Below are 15,751 nucleotides of genomic sequence, written 5' to 3' on the forward strand. Positions count from 1 at the left end.
GCACAGGCACAGTACCTTGCATTTTAAAAAATATTTTTTTTTCCTCTGTCATAATTGCAGTGAGTGCTGTGTCAGGTCCACAGAGTGTACTGTACCCACTGCAGTGCCCACCACTGATATATATACGGTGGCACAGCAGCTTGCAAATTAAAAATATATATATTTTTTTATAATTGCAGTTGCCTGGGTGCCAGTGACTGTCAGGTCCACAGAGTGTACTGTGCCCACTGCAGTGCCACTGCTCACCCACCACTGATATATATGGTGGCAGGCATGACTTTTTTTGGATTAGTGTCGGGGGGGGGGGGGGGGGTTCTAAAAAGCGTACCTGTGAAGTTTCAGCTCTGTAGCATGTCCAGAACCAGAAAAAAAAGCTCATATAGGTGTAAAAGGGGTTCCCACCATCCCTGCTCTACTGAAAAATTATCTTTTTTTCTGGTTCTGGACATGCTACAGAGCTGAAACTTCACAGGTACACTTTTTAGACCCCCTAGACACTAAATCACACAAAAAAAGTTCTTAAAAATTGTCATTTTTGATAGAGAGACAATTATTGGAAAAATTAAAAAAAAAAAAAATCTTTGGATTTAGTGTCTGGGGGGTCTAAAAAGTGTACCTGTGAAGTTTCAGCTCTGTAGCATGCCCAGAACCAGAAAAAAAGATCATATAGTTATAAAAAGGAGGGTTCCCACCATCCCTGCTCTACTGAAAAATGATCTTTTTTTTCTGGTTCTGGACATGCTACAGAGCTGAAACTTCACAGGTACACTTTTTAGACCCCCCAGACACTAAATCACACACAAAAAAAAAAAGTTCTTAAAAATTGTCATTTTTGATAGAGAGCCAATTATTGAAAAAAAAAAAAAAATTATTGTCTGGGGGGTCTAAAAAGTGTACCTGTGAAGTTTCAGCTCTGTAACATGTCCAGAACCAGAAAAAAATGTAGAATTAGGGTTAGGGCTAGGGTTAGGGTTAGGGTCAGGGCTAAGGTTAGGGTTATTTTTAGTGCTTAGGGTTAGAGGGTTAGGGTTAGAGGGGTAGGGTTACTAACTCTAACCCTAAGTATCTCACCATAACCCTAACCCTATCCCCTAACACTAAACCTAACCCTCTAACCCTAACCCTCTAACCTTAACCCTAACCCTCTAAGCCTAGCCATAAAAATAACCCTAACCCTAGCCCTAACCCTAACCCTAGCCCTAACCCTAATTCGTATTTTTTTCTGGTTCCGGACATGCTAGAGAGCTGAAACTTCACAGGTACACTTTTTAGACCCCCCCAGACGCTAAATCCAAAGACATTTTTTATTTTTATTTTTTTTTTAATTTTTCCAATAATTGGCTCTCTATCAAAAAGGACAATTTTTAAGAACTTTTTTTGTGCGATTTAGTGTCTGGGGGGTCTAAGGTGTACCTGTGAAGTTTCAGCTCTGTAGCATGTCCAGAACCAGAAAAAAAAATTAGAATTAGGGCTAGGGTTAGGGTTAGGGTTAGGGTTAGGGCTAGGGTTAGGGTCAGGGTCAGGGCTAAGGTTAGGGTTATTTTTAGTGCTTAGGGTTAGAGGGTTAGGGTTAGAGGGGTAGGGGTAGGGCTACTAACTCTAACCCTAAGTATCTCACCGTAACCCTCACCCTATCCCCTAACACTAAACCTAACCCTAACCCTCTAACCATAACCCTAACCCTCTAACCTTAACCCTAACCCTCTAAGCCTAGCCATAAAAATAACCCTAACCCTAGCCCTAACCCTAACCCTAGCCCTAACCCTAACCTTAGCCCTAACCCTAGCCCTAACCCTAATTCGTAATTTTTTTCTGGTTTCGGACATGCTACAGAGCTGAAATTCACAGGTACACTTTTTAGACCCCCCAGACGCTAAATCCAAAGAAATGTTTTATTTTTTTTTATTTTTATTTTTTTTTAATTTTTCCAATAATTGGCTCTCTATCAAAAAATTACAATTTTTAAGAACTTTTTTTGTGTGATTCAGTGTCTGGGGGTCTAAAAAGTGTACATGTGAAGTTTCAGCTCTGTAGCATGTCCAGAACCAGAAAAAAAATTAGAATTTAATAAATAGGGTTAGGGCTAGGGTTAGGGCTAGGGTTAGGGTTATTTTTAGTGCTTAGGGTTAGACTGTTAGGGTTAGAGGCGTAGGGGTAGGGTTACTAACTCTAACCCTAAGTATCTCACCGTAACCCTAACCCCTAACACTAAACCTAACCCTAACCCTTAAAGCCCAGTTCCTGTCCCATTTTGGTCGGTTCTGGTCTGTTTGCGGTTGTTTGCGGTGCGTTAAACGGGGAGTTTGGTCTGTCACTGTGAAGCGGGCGTAACCCTTACACTACCTGATCGATACAACATCATACCCGATCGTATACACACACTGGATGTTTTAAAGCACGTTATTCCAAACAATTTAGGAATGTTAGGTGATTTATTCCCTTTATGGATTAAAACCCAACTTTGCGTCAACTACGTAATTTTCCATGGGAGTTTTGCCATGGATCCCCCTCCGGCATGCCACAGTCGGGTGTTAGTCCCCTTGAAACAACTTTTCCATCACTATTGTGGCCAGAAAGAGTCCCTGTAGGTTTTAAAATTCGCCTGCCTATTGAAGTCTATGGCGGTTCGCGAACATTTGCCGATGTTCACGTTCGCCGTTCGCAAACATTACATTTTATGTTCGCGACATCACTACCGGACACCAGTTTTGACGAAACTAGGGATCCCCCGTCAGGTGATGGGACCATAGATAGATCCCATAAACATATGGGCAGAGGGAATGGCGATGGCTCTGTGAGAAGAAAGGAGACACTAGGGGCTCCTCTCTTCTCCAATCTACCCATACAATTGGTGATGGTTTTTTAGAACAACCCCCACCGAGAGGATCTCTCGGATCAGTCTAATCCAAGAGAAGATGGACACTTTTGTGATCCCTCCAGATCATTGAAAGACACAAATTTTGAGGTCATTAATCTCTCTCAATGTGTCTTTACTAAGGAGAAATTGGACATACTGATGTTGGGACAGACATGGATCTTTTTGAAGTTGTGAAGGATCTTAACCTCTTTGGATGGAAGTTGAATTTCAAACATCAATTAATTAATTGATCAATTAATTAATGAAAACATCAATTTACTAATGAGAGGGAAGGGGGTGCAAGACATTAGGGGCAACAAGAATTAACTCGCTCTAAATGCCACGCACTAAAGTCACCAAGAGAGCTAGCAGAGGAGAGTGGCGATGTGAATTTTGAAGCCCTAATGAGGGATGAGGACCCAGATGAAATAACTGTGCTGGATAGTGCATCCCCAGCCTGGCCAATCAATTACAAAAATAAGTCTAAGAAATTCCCAACTCAAACCAATCTAAGGGTGAATCTTCTTCTCCAGTTGGTAAAGGAAGATCTGGGCAAACTCAATTCTGAGAGGACATTTCGATCGAGGGCAGAAAGAGAGGAAAGAAAGAGAGGCTTTAAACAAACTTCAAGAACATCATAACATTAGTATTAAACCCTCCGAAAAGGGCGGGGAACATTGGTATTCTCACTGTAGACTCATACATTTGGATGTGTAGGGACATCCTCTCAAAACCTGGCTTGGTACAAAAGGATCTCCCCTTTGACTCTTGCCCAGTTCCAGGCTGAATTTGGTAGATTGGTGGGTAGATCCTTCGCACAGGGCATTATCACCAAAAATATTAGGGATTTTATTATTATTGAACATCCTGCTGTCCCTAATTTCTATGCATTACCCAAGATGCACAAAAACTTTAAAAAAAAAAACCCAGGTCACCCCATCGTTTCTGGGATTAGCAGTGTGACCTCCAAAGCGAGCATTATTGTGGATGACTACCTCTGCCCGCATGTGGAAAGCCTAACTACCAGAGATGTATAGTAACGAAGTAGAACTACTTAAGTACTGTACTTAAGTACCGAAATGCGGTATCTGTACTTTCCTAGAGTAGAATTTTTTTCTCCTACTTCTACTTTTACTTCACTACATTTTTCGATGATTTCGATACTTCTACTCCGATATTTTTTTTTTTTGTGCTGCATCGTTACTCGTTACTTTTAAAAAAATTACCACTGCCAGAACAGTAGATGGCAGGTTGCATAAAGCTCAAAAAATGTGTATAATGTCATTTGTAAATCAGCGCATACGAAAATAAAGGCTGTGTATAATAAAAGCTGCTATACCAAATCTTTCCAATAAAAAGAAAATATGAAACAAACAAATAAATGGTGCTACAGCGCTTAAAGTGCATCAAGAAACTACTAACAAACACAGGTTAATCATTTGAATAAATCATTTGAAATAATAAAAAATAATATGATGTTCAAACTTTTGACTTCTTTCTTTAATAACTACATAACACAGTACTTGTACTTCTACTTTCAGTACTTGAGTAGAATTTTTTTTTCAAAACTACTGGTACTTTTTACTTTTAGTACTTAAGTAGCAAATTTTTTGAAAAAACTACTTGCAATACTTAAGTAAAAAAAATGTTGAATACTTTAGTACTTCTACTTAAGTAACTTTTTATGCGAGCACTTCCACTTCTACTCAAGTCACTTTTTGATCGAGCACTTGTACTTTTACTCAAGTAGAAATTTCGAGTACTTTATACAAGTCTGCTAACTACCTATCTAAAAGATGCTATCCACCTACTAAACATCCTTGACGGCCTACATTTGGATACTAATACGTTATTGGTGTGCATCAATCTGGAGGCTCTCTACTCTAGTATTCCCCACTCCTTGGGCATAGCAATGCTAAAACAATTCCTTGATGAGAGGAGCAACATCCATCAAGAATACAATGGATTATTGGGGGGGGGGGGGAGATGATGGTAACCGCTCAGCTTGTCCCTCATGTATGAAAAGCTGCAGGAACCCCCACCGCAGCCAGGACACAGGAAGCCCCCCCCCCCCCCCCCCATCCTGACACTGGTATAGAACAATGGATGAGAAGTCGGGCAGGACTGATAACAGACGGTGACCCCCGCACGCTACTTCCGGGAAGACTTGTTTAGTATTTTAGCAGAAGCTGCTGATAGGATTTCCTCAGGCCGGCGGGCAAGAGTTAAATGACTTGGCATAAAATTGAGGATGTTATAAATAGGCATGGGCTCAGGCATGTTTGGGATCATAGTCCCAACCCACCTGAGCAATCCTGCCAGGAAGCCATCAAATCGCCAGTGAGGCATTTCCCGACCCGCAGCTACACATACACACGCTACCTATGATCGGCGGTGTGCAGTGAGGGCTTCTTGGTGGGATCGCTCAGGTGGGTTGGGACTAGGATCTGAACATGTCTGAGCCCATTTCTAGTTATAAATGCTCTATGTGCCCTCCACCTGCTGCACAGATAACATCAAGACGATAGCTGAATTCATCCCCAATGCATCTGAGCGTGTCTTCTTCCACAGAGGTTACTGCAGCCGTGACAAAACATTGTGAACATTGTGACAAAAAACTGTACAACTTAGTTTCTTCATCACTAAAAATCAACCGCGGTATGAATCTGTCGTCCTCCATGTCACCCAAGATAGAAATATAAAGGTTTTCTTCTGTCACTTACAAGAAGAGCTTGCACCAGTTTCAATCAGCATGGAATCAGAAGCAAGCATCTCCTTAACACACGCCAAACTGTCGTATGAGGGATCACAAGTTCTCGGCTAGCACAACGAGCAGACTTTGCTCAAAAGCCTCTTGAATTTGTTGTACATTTTCCTCTGAAGTGAGTGGTCGCTCTGGACTCTTCCCCTTACATAAACACCCTGATTCTTCAAATTGGTCATTCCAACAATGTATGTTCTTTGCCACTGGTGGATCAATCCCAAAATGCACCCTGCAACATTATTGTGGACTCGGTCTTGCTAAATTTGACAACATAAAATGCGTTTTGTTGCATAGACGCTATCTTGTTAAAGACTGGGGTTAGTGTCGATTTGGGCGATAGTACTGGTATATAGTGTCATTTGAAATTCTAGGTCAAGGCCGTTCAAGTAGTACAGGTTTCATTCATTGGCGGTGTTTGGTTGCACAGATATAAGGCTTTAAAGTTGGGTCATTCTTTTTAAAAAGAATAGGGGGTAGATTTACTAAAACTGGAGCACACAGAATCTGGTGCAGCTGTGCATAGTAACCAATCAGCTTCTGGGTTGCATTGTCAAAGCTTAAGGCTCCTTCCACACTATCCGTCCGTTGGACGGATTCCGTTTTTCTCAGCGGGGGATCGAGCCGCCGATCCCCTGCTGAGTAGGAGGATGACAGCTGTGTCTCCGCGCTGTGTGAGGAGACACAGCTGTCAGTTCCCCATGCATCTCTATGGGGGAAATCGTGTGGGAACGGACCGTCGGTCCGTTCTCATCTGATCCCATCCGATCCGATCTGCTGGACGGATGGAAAATAGGGTTTCCATCCATCCAGATTTGACAGATCGGATGTCAGCGGACATGTCTCCGCTGACATCCGATCCCCCATAGAGATGCATGGGGGGACCGTTCAGATCCGCCAAAAAAACGGACAGGCGGATCTGAGCGGTCCGCCTGTGTGAAAGGGGCCTAACTGACCAAGCTAAAATTAGAAGCTGATAGGTTACTATGCACAGTAGGGCTGCAAATAACGATTATTTTTTCGGTCGAGTAATCTAGCGATTATTTTTCCTATTAGTCGACTAATCTAACGATTATTTTTATTTAATTTTTTTTGCTTAATCGAATGTACTTTTTTTGATTAGCTAATTAATCCTTTGAATAGCTTTACAAAAAATAATATGTACAACTTCTAATATAATATTTCAACTTTTTTTAATTTTTTCCAAAAAATACTTCAATGTGGTGGAAGTTTTTACAGTATACAAAAATGAAGTGGCAAAAATAAAATGTAAAAAGGGAACAATTTCTGGCCCCCCATTATACAGGATTTATTATTCATATCCCACCAGACTAGTCTGCATTTTACAGTGTGGGAGAGGGGGTAACCTTCCATTCCTCAGGGGGTGTTAGATGTTGGTAACCGCTCGACTTTTTCTTTATGGGGGGGGGGGGGGGAGATGGTAGCTGCTGGACTTTTCCATTATTCCATTAGGGGGGTGATGATGGAAACTGCTGGACTTTTTATTTATGGGGTGGGGGGGTGATGGTAGTAACTTCTGGACTTTTCCGTTATGGGGGTGATGGTAACTGCTGGACTATTCCGTTATGGGGGGTGATGGTAGCTGCTGGACTTTTCCGTTATGGGGGGTGATGGTAACTGCTGGACTTTTCTGTTATAGGGGGGGGGGGGATGATGGTAACCGCTCAGCTTGTCCCTCATGTATAGAAAGCTGCAGGAACATGCAAGCCCCACCGCAGCTAGGGCACAGGAAGCCCCCCCCCCCCCATCCTGACACTGGTATAGAACAATGGATGAGGAGCCGGTGTTCCGTGCAAAAAACATACCCATAAAAATTCCACACCATCGTCACTTTCGGTGCACCTATGTCAGCACCTACGTCCGCGAACAGCTGAGGAGCTTACTAGTGCGCATGCTCGCAGGGTATCTAATGTATGGAATGTGTGTTGTAACGTTACACCACGTCTGCTGTTGGGGCGGTTACATTAAAACATCTCCGCTGCAACATGATTCATCTCCGCTCCTACCCCTGTCACTTCCCTGATCTTGGCTACAAAATGTAAAAGCGGATCACGGAGCCGAGATCTCCGTGATTTACATTTCATACACCCGCCGCCGCTTTTACATTTACTAGCCGAGATCAGGGAAGTGACAGGGGTAGGAGCGGGGATGAATCATGTTGCAGCAGAGCTGTTTTAATGTAAGAGCTGAGGCGGTGTAACATTACACACACACACACACTACAGTGCAAATTCCATACCCTCCGAGCATGTGCACTGCTAAGCTATATGCTTATTGTGATTTTTACCAAAAATATGTAGCAGAAAACAAATTGGCCTAAAATGTTAAAAAATTTAGATTTTTAAATTTATTTTGGGAATGTTATATAGCAGAAAGTGAAACATATATATATTTTTTTTTTTTTTCAGAATTGTTGCTCTTTTTTTGTTTGTATTGAAAAAAAAATCGCAGAGGTGATCAAATACCACCAAAAGAAACCTCTATTTGTGGGAAAAAAGGACATCAATTTTATGAGAGCACAGCATCACACGACCACGCAATTGTCCATTAAAGTAATGCAGTGCAGAATCGCAAAATATGGCCTGGTCATTAAGGGGGGAAATCTTCCGATCCAGAAGTGGTTAATATAAAAGAGGGACTGACAGGAATACCAGGGATTTCACACAAAGGAAGCATACTAAAAGAACAGGATCCTCATCATTCAAGTACAGTACATGCTACAGCAGGCGCATATCAGGAACGTGAAATTTTAGGATAACAAAAGCTTTAAGTACTTACAAATGCAAGAATTATTTTTAAGAGGGGGGGGGGGGGGAGTAGGCAGGTCAACACAACATGCCCATTTGCTTTAAAAAATGTTTTCTATGTGCCTAAGGGGTGACCTGCATTTATCCACTGTTAAAAGAACACAGGTCACCACAAATAGCACAAACAAGCTCGTAGTATAAGGTTGTTTGACATTGTTCATAAGCATGGGGCATACCGTATTTAAAAAAGCACTGAATATGATAATCAATCATTCATTGTAGGCAAATCTCCTTGTTGCATATGTTTTAAATTACAGATTTAATCACGTATAGTGGATGTGTGGTGAAGGTCACATTCACCGCTTTATAAATAGGGCTGTGTGTACTAGTATTTACTTGGAAAAGTAAAAGTGATGGTGACATAATGCAGAACTGTTTTTAGTTGTCTAAGGACAGAGAATGGAAGTGACAGCTGGCAGGATACATCATCATAAGGAGCATGGATAATTCCAGCTAATCCTGAATAAAAATAGGCACCTATAAGGAAAGGAGAAAAGCACTGAAGAAGACAGATACTTTTCAGAGCAGTTTTATCTGAGGCTCAGGGTTCAGTGGATAGGCAAACAGACTCCTCAGAATTTCGTATTTGGTAAATTATAGGGAAATACAGCCATTGGAATGGAAGCTGATCTAAATCACATCAAAACAATAAAACAAGATGCTGTAGATCAAAATATGGATGAGGAATTGGTTGTGACAGAAGTGACAGCAGCAACAGAGGAAAATAAACAGGAAGGAACATATGATTTGTATTCAATGGAAAAGGTAAATAAGTATGAGAATGAAGTAGCAAGATCAGGTGCACAAAAGACTGACCAGGAAGGAAATATTCATTCTGAAGAAAATCTGATTTCACCAGCAAATAAAATCAAAGTCACAGAGGAGATTTCTATCCCAAACATTGAAAAACATGAAGAGACTGCATGCACTGAGCCAGCAGTAGCTGCTATAGAGGGTGATGCTAAAAAGGAGCAAGAAAGTAGAAAAGGCACAACTGATTTTGGACTTCCAGATCCTGGAGCTCAAGCAGATGGGTAAAACGAGTTCTTGTTTAATAATTTGTTTCCTTTCCTTACATATATTCCTTAAAGAACCAGTAGTTTTCTTTAAAATGAAGTGTTTATCTAAACCCAAATATTATTAAGTAACATAATCTCGGAGGTAGGAGTCCAGGACAACCTGGGCTCTAGCGATCACAGGATGATCACATTTAGTGTAAATAACAACATAACAAGACAAGTGGGGAACATAAGAACCCTAAACTTCAGAAGGGCAAACTTTCCAAAATTGTACTCAATGATGGAAAAGGTAAACTGGGACCAAACCCTGGGATCCCTGACCACAGAAGAAAAATGGGAATGCTTTAGGAACATATTAGGCAAAGGCATCTTGCAGTGCATTCCTATGGGAAATAAATTTAGAAGAGACAAAGCCAAACCTGGCTGGCTAAACTGTAGCGTCATTAAACTTATTAGGGGGAAAAAATTGGCCTTCAAGAAGTATAAATCAGAGGGCACAGTATCGGCTTTCGAGCAATACAAGGAGGCAAATAAGAAAAGTAAACAAGAAATCAAGATGGCTAAAATCAACTTTGAGAGACAAATAGCGGAGGATAGTAAAAAAAACCCAAAGAAATTCTTTAAATATATCAACAGCAAAAAAACTAAGGCAGAGCATATTGCACACATAATTAACGATGATGGGAGAATGGTTACAGAGGACACTGAAAAAGCAACCGTGCTAGATGCTTTTTTCTCGTCAGTCTTTACACAGGAAAAGGAGGGGTACACTGACCATGACTGTATGGTTAGTAGTAATAAACAGGACTTGCCACCATGGCTAACAGAGGGGGAAATCAGGGAAAGGCTGGATAAACTTAACACAAACAAATCACCAGGACCGGATGGCATACATCCGAGAGTACTCAAGGAACTCAGTAAAGTTATATCGAGACCACTGTTCCTGATCTTTGCTGACAGTATTAGGACAGGAGATGTACCAGGGGATTGGAAGAAAGCTAACGTGATTCCAATATTCAAAAAGGGCCAGAGGCATATCCCGGGAAATTATAGGCCTGTCAGTTTGACATCAGTAGTATGTAAACTTCTGGAGGGGATGATAAGGGACTATATTGTAGAGTTTGCTAAGGACAACAACATCATCAGCAGTAATCAGCACGGGTTTACAAATGGGCGTTCTTGTCAAACCAATCTCCTTACATTCTACGAGGAGGTGAGCTGTGAGCTAGATAGGGGGAGACCAGTGGATGTGGTGTACTTGGATTTCGCTAAGGCGTTTGATACAGTTCCCCACAAGCGCTTAATTTATAAAATAAGGTCTGCAGGTATCGATAGCAGGGTTTGCTCTTGGATACGGAACTGGCTAAAAAGGCGGGTCCAAAGGGTAGTAATAAACAGCGCATACTCAGACTGGTCTGAGGTGGTAAGCGGGGTCCCCCAAGGCTCAGTCCTGGGACCAACCTTGTTCAATTTATTCATAAACAACATTGAGGTCGGGATCAGTAGTTCGATATCAGTTTTTGCAGATGACACAAAATTGGGCAGGGCAATAACTTCACAACATGAAGCAGATATCCTGCAGAATGACCTGGACAAAATAACAGAGTGGGCAACGACATGGCAAATGAGGTTTAATGTGGAGAAGTGTAAGGTTTTGCACTTGGGGACTAAAAACATAAAATCACAATACACGTTAGGAGGGGAGCCCTTGGGGGAATCAAAAATGGAGAAGGATCTGGGAGTATTGGTTGATGATAGATTAGGAAACAGCATGCAATGTCAAGCGGCAGCTTCCAAAGCCAACAGAATATTAGCATGCATAAAGAAAGGGATGCATTCCAGAGATAAGACTATAATCCTTCCACTTTATAAAACTCTGGTCCGACCGCATCTGGAGTATTCCGTCCAGTTCTGGTCGCCAGTCCTCAGGAGGGATGTGTTGGAGCTGGAGAGAGTCCAGAGAAGGGCAACTAAACTAATTAGGGGATTGGAGGACCTTGACTATGAAGAGCGTCTACAATCGCTCGATTTATTCTCCCTGGAGAAGAGACGTCTGAGGGGGGACATGATAGCAATTTATAAATATCTTAATGGGGATCCCAGCTTAGAAAAAAAGCTGTTCATTCGAAGGGATTGCATGAGGACTCGAGGGCATACAATGCGATTAGAGGAGAAGCGTTTTAACCTCAGGCAACGCGGGGGGTTCTTTACTGTTAGGGCAACAAGATTGTGGAATTCTCTACCACAAGAGGTGGTTTCTGCGGGTAGTATGGTGGCTTTCAAAAGACTCTTAGACTTACATCTCAAGGATCAGAACATTCAGGGGTATGGGAGATGATTACAGCCACACATGCCTACACAGGTTGAACTGGATGGACTATTGTCTTTATTCAACCTCACCTACTATGTAACTATGTAACTATGTAATATTATTGCTATTAATATATTGCAGTTTACCAGTCCTTAGATGTAGTGTGTGCATACAATTTCTTTTTTTCTTACTTTGACAAGTCTTACTCACTGCACTATATCTATTAAGCTGTTCTGATTTTGACTACAACCTTCTCTCAAATGTACCAACTGTCTCTCAAATTTTGTCTCAAAGTCCTGTGATTGCTTGTGTCACTTGCAGTGTCTTGGGATCACAGCATAAGGCTTGCAGAGAAGTTTAGGTCAAACATTCACCCGCCATGCTGCTCACTTCACTCTGCAGTAACTGTGAGACAGCTACACAGGGACTGCTTGTGGGTAATGAGGAGGCTCATTTATTGTAGCAAAATGTCTGCAGAAATTATCCTGTTTCACTAAATGGACCTTCCTGGATTCCACGTGACAGTCCCGAAATTGAAACATATTCCTGTCATCCCATGGATCACACATGGGCACCCAGCCACTGCAGGCCCAGTATAGTGACGGTGTACTAGAGCCACTCTATGGAACAGAAGTCGGAATTCCTCCCATTGCAAACACAATAAGTAGGAATCATGTTATTTCCCTTTTATTTAAATATAAATGGTCTTATAGAAGACCAAATACAGCGCTTGCTATAACCAGTGGATACCATTATATATAAAATACAAAGAGGGTGCAGCGCTACAATAAATAAGAATATGAATATATACACTCAAGGATATGGATATAAAGGAGTCCTTAAAACAATCCAATCACAGTCAATAAATAGACATAAATGCAAGGTAGAGTCCTTAAATGTCACAGAGCCAAGCTTGAGAAATAAAGGAGACCCGTGCTGTAAAGGATGAAATATTGCACCTCTTCATTTGTGATTCCATCACCATATGTGCTAGCCTCTCACTTCAATTACCCGACCTCTAGGGTCATTGCGCAGTGTATTGCCAAATACCGGATGGGCTCCCAATCTCCAAAGCAATGCCTCCAATCTCAGAGCGTTTAACAGTATTGCATTCCACCAAAAAGAAGGAACAAAAGACATCTAGTGCTCTCCGTTTGGTCAATATTTAATGCATATTAAAATCAGTGTACTTACAAACACAGCACTTTCCAAGTGCATAACGATCAGCTAATACAGAGATACACAACAGGCTGTGTGCTCGATGTGAGATCCCTTCGGAGCGTCGCAGGTGACGTCACAGCTCCTTCCCCGTACACGTTGCGTCAGTGGGTGTGACTTCTTCAGCGGGGTACGTAGAGGGCGGCACCCGCACGCTATTTATCGATGCTGCTTGGAAACCAGATGCTAAATCCCGGGGCGGAACAGGAAACACTCAGGTTTCCATTTTGAAATTGGGAAACCCGCCCTATTTCCGGGAGGCTCTGGAGCCAGCAAAGCCAATATATTATAAACCGGAAACTGGGAATAAAAACACGGATCAGAAACACCCAGACCCGATCAGTATAATATTGGGCAGACATGCATGATATTGCACTTATTCCATAATGGATGCATAAACCTACTGTAATAGGAAAAAAACACAACCATACAAAGTGCATGCAATGTTTTTAAATATAATGTTTTTTAAAAAATAATTTAAAATTTTCTTAAAGGTAATGACTACCTAAAATTGGGGATAGTGAATAAAATTCTAAAATCACCTCATAAAAAGCTATAAAAGACGTGTACCGCGAGGCTCCGTATGGATCTTAATCATCTACATAGCACCATAATTTACAAGCATATAAATAAATTACAAGCATATAAATAAACACATAAGAACACATAAGGACACATAAACCACATAAAAAACCAGCACATCCTATCTATTGGAGATAAAGCAATTCAAGTCGAATTCCACATTTAAACCCCCCGGAACTAAAACTTTGGTCTGGTAAATCCAGAATGATTCCCTTTGACTTAATTGCCTGCCAAAATTTCCTCCCCTCCAATGTCGAGTGGTTTTCTCAATACCCCAAAACTTTAATCCGGTGGGGTCACAATGGTGGTACCTTTTAAAGTGTTTGGGGACATTATGCTTATCCTTACCCTGTCTAATTTTGTTCATGTGCTCTCCAACTCGTACATGCAACGCCCTCGTGGTTCTACCCACATATTGGTATCCGCATTTGCATTCGAGCATGTATACTACACCCTTGGTTTCACATGTAATAAAATCTTTCAAAACATGTACTTCTTGTGTAGCTGTAGCCAGGAACTCCTTTCTTCTTTTAATATTGCCTTTGGAGGTTTTGCATGCAGCACACCTTCCACAGGCATAAAAGCCTTTCAGGGATGGAAAAAGCCTATTGTCAGATTTGTTAGGAGGATCTATAACCCCTGGTGCCAACCGATCTCTAAGAGTTGGTGCCCTTCTGTAAACAAACTTGGGTTTTTCCGGAAGGGCGGGGCCTAATATCCTGTCATGTTGTAAAATAGGCCAATACTTGGTCACAATATTTTCAAACTTCCTGTACTGGACATTATAGTCCAACACAAAGGTAAATTCGTTACTAGGGGCTGTTTTTGTAGAAGGCATGAGAGTGGTTTCTCGTTCGATGGTACTAACTTTAGACAATTCCTTCTCAATATGCCCAGGGTCGTAACCTTTTTCTAAAAACCTGGAGGCCAATATTTTAGACTGAGAATGAAAGTCCTCTTCCAAGGAACAATTCCGTTTCATCCTCAGAAACTGCCCCCTAGGAATGTTGCACAACCATAGATTATGATGGCAACTTCCTGTTGGTATATACGAGTTACGATCCGTGGGTTTGAAGTAGGTTCGAGTTTTCAAACACCCTTCATTCTTAAAAATCTCCGAATACAGGAATATAATGCTCTCTGTGTTCACATTCCATGTCAATTCAATGTTCCTGTTGTTAGAATCGAGATGGTTCATGAATTGCTGCAAACTGGTCATATCTCCTCTCCAAACCAGGAGGAGGTCGTCGATAAAACGACGGTAACAACTCAGTTGGGGAGGACGGTTTGAGAAGATCACCTCTTCCTCCCAGTGTGACATAAATACATTTGCCACACTGGGAGCAAACCGTCCTCCCATCGCAACTCCCTTCACTTGTAAAAAATATTCCTGGTTATACCAAAAAAAGTTTTTTAGTAAGCAAAAATCCAGACATTCCACAAGAAATTTCTGATGTTTGGATGGTAAGTCTGACTTACTCAAAGCCCACTTAACAGATTTCAGAGCATCTTCGTGGTTAATTATGGTGTTTACAAATATTGCGACCCTACGTCAGCAGTCCCTACGTCAGCAGTCCCTACGTCAGCAGTCACCAGTATGCTATCTGAAATCTCTGTTAAGTCACCAAGTGATTGTATGACATGTTTCGTGTCCTTAAAGCGGAGTTCCACCCTGGTTATACATTTTTTTACAAAAATACCCCCGGGACAGTCAGGGCTAGCACATTCCACAATGGCTAGCCTCTGATCTGTCCCGGGTTGCACTTACCTTTCAGGAGATATACTTACCTTGAAATTGTCTTCTCCAGCGCTGCCATCTCAGGTGTGGGCAGCTTGAAGCCAGCACGATCCTCTTCCGCGTCCTCTTCGGTCCTCTTCCTCCTTCTTCGGTCCCACGATGCACTGCACCGGCCCCGACGTCACTTCCGGGTCGCGCGCGTCATCCCTCCACAGCTTCTGGGCATGCCCAGAAGCTGTTTAGAAGGGGATGACGCGCGCGCCCCGGAACTGACGTCGGGGCCGGTGCAGGCGCAATGATTCCTGGGAGCTATGACGTTCAGCTCCCAGGAATCATTGCAAAAGCCAGGAAGTGACGAATCGCCGTGGCCGCCGAGGGGAGGAAGAAGGAAGTAAGGTGAGTATATTTTCTCTAAAAGGTAAGTGAAAAAAAAAAAA

The 15,751-nt window shown here is 42.0% G+C and overlaps 1 protein-coding gene across 2 annotated transcripts in view; it reads left to right on the top strand.

The window, feature by feature from the left end:
* Positions 1 to 9,013: 9,013 nt before the first annotated feature.
* The window catches only part of SMTNL1 (smoothelin like 1), a 177,800-nt gene continuing 171,062 nt past the window's right edge, over positions 9,014 to 15,751 (top strand). For both annotated transcript variants that reach the window (XM_082269150.1, XM_082269151.1), the window contains exon 1: positions 9,014 to 9,480. In XM_082269150.1, the coding sequence (XP_082125276.1) occupies positions 9,065 to 9,480 (416 nt within the window). In that variant the 5' untranslated portion in view covers positions 9,014 to 9,064. The remainder of the gene's footprint in view (positions 9,481 to 15,751) is intronic.

This window comes from Pelophylax lessonae (genome assembly GCF_965119305.1).
Source record: "Pelophylax lessonae genome assembly, chromosome: 9".
NCBI lineage: Eukaryota > Metazoa > Chordata > Amphibia > Anura > Ranidae > Pelophylax > Pelophylax lessonae.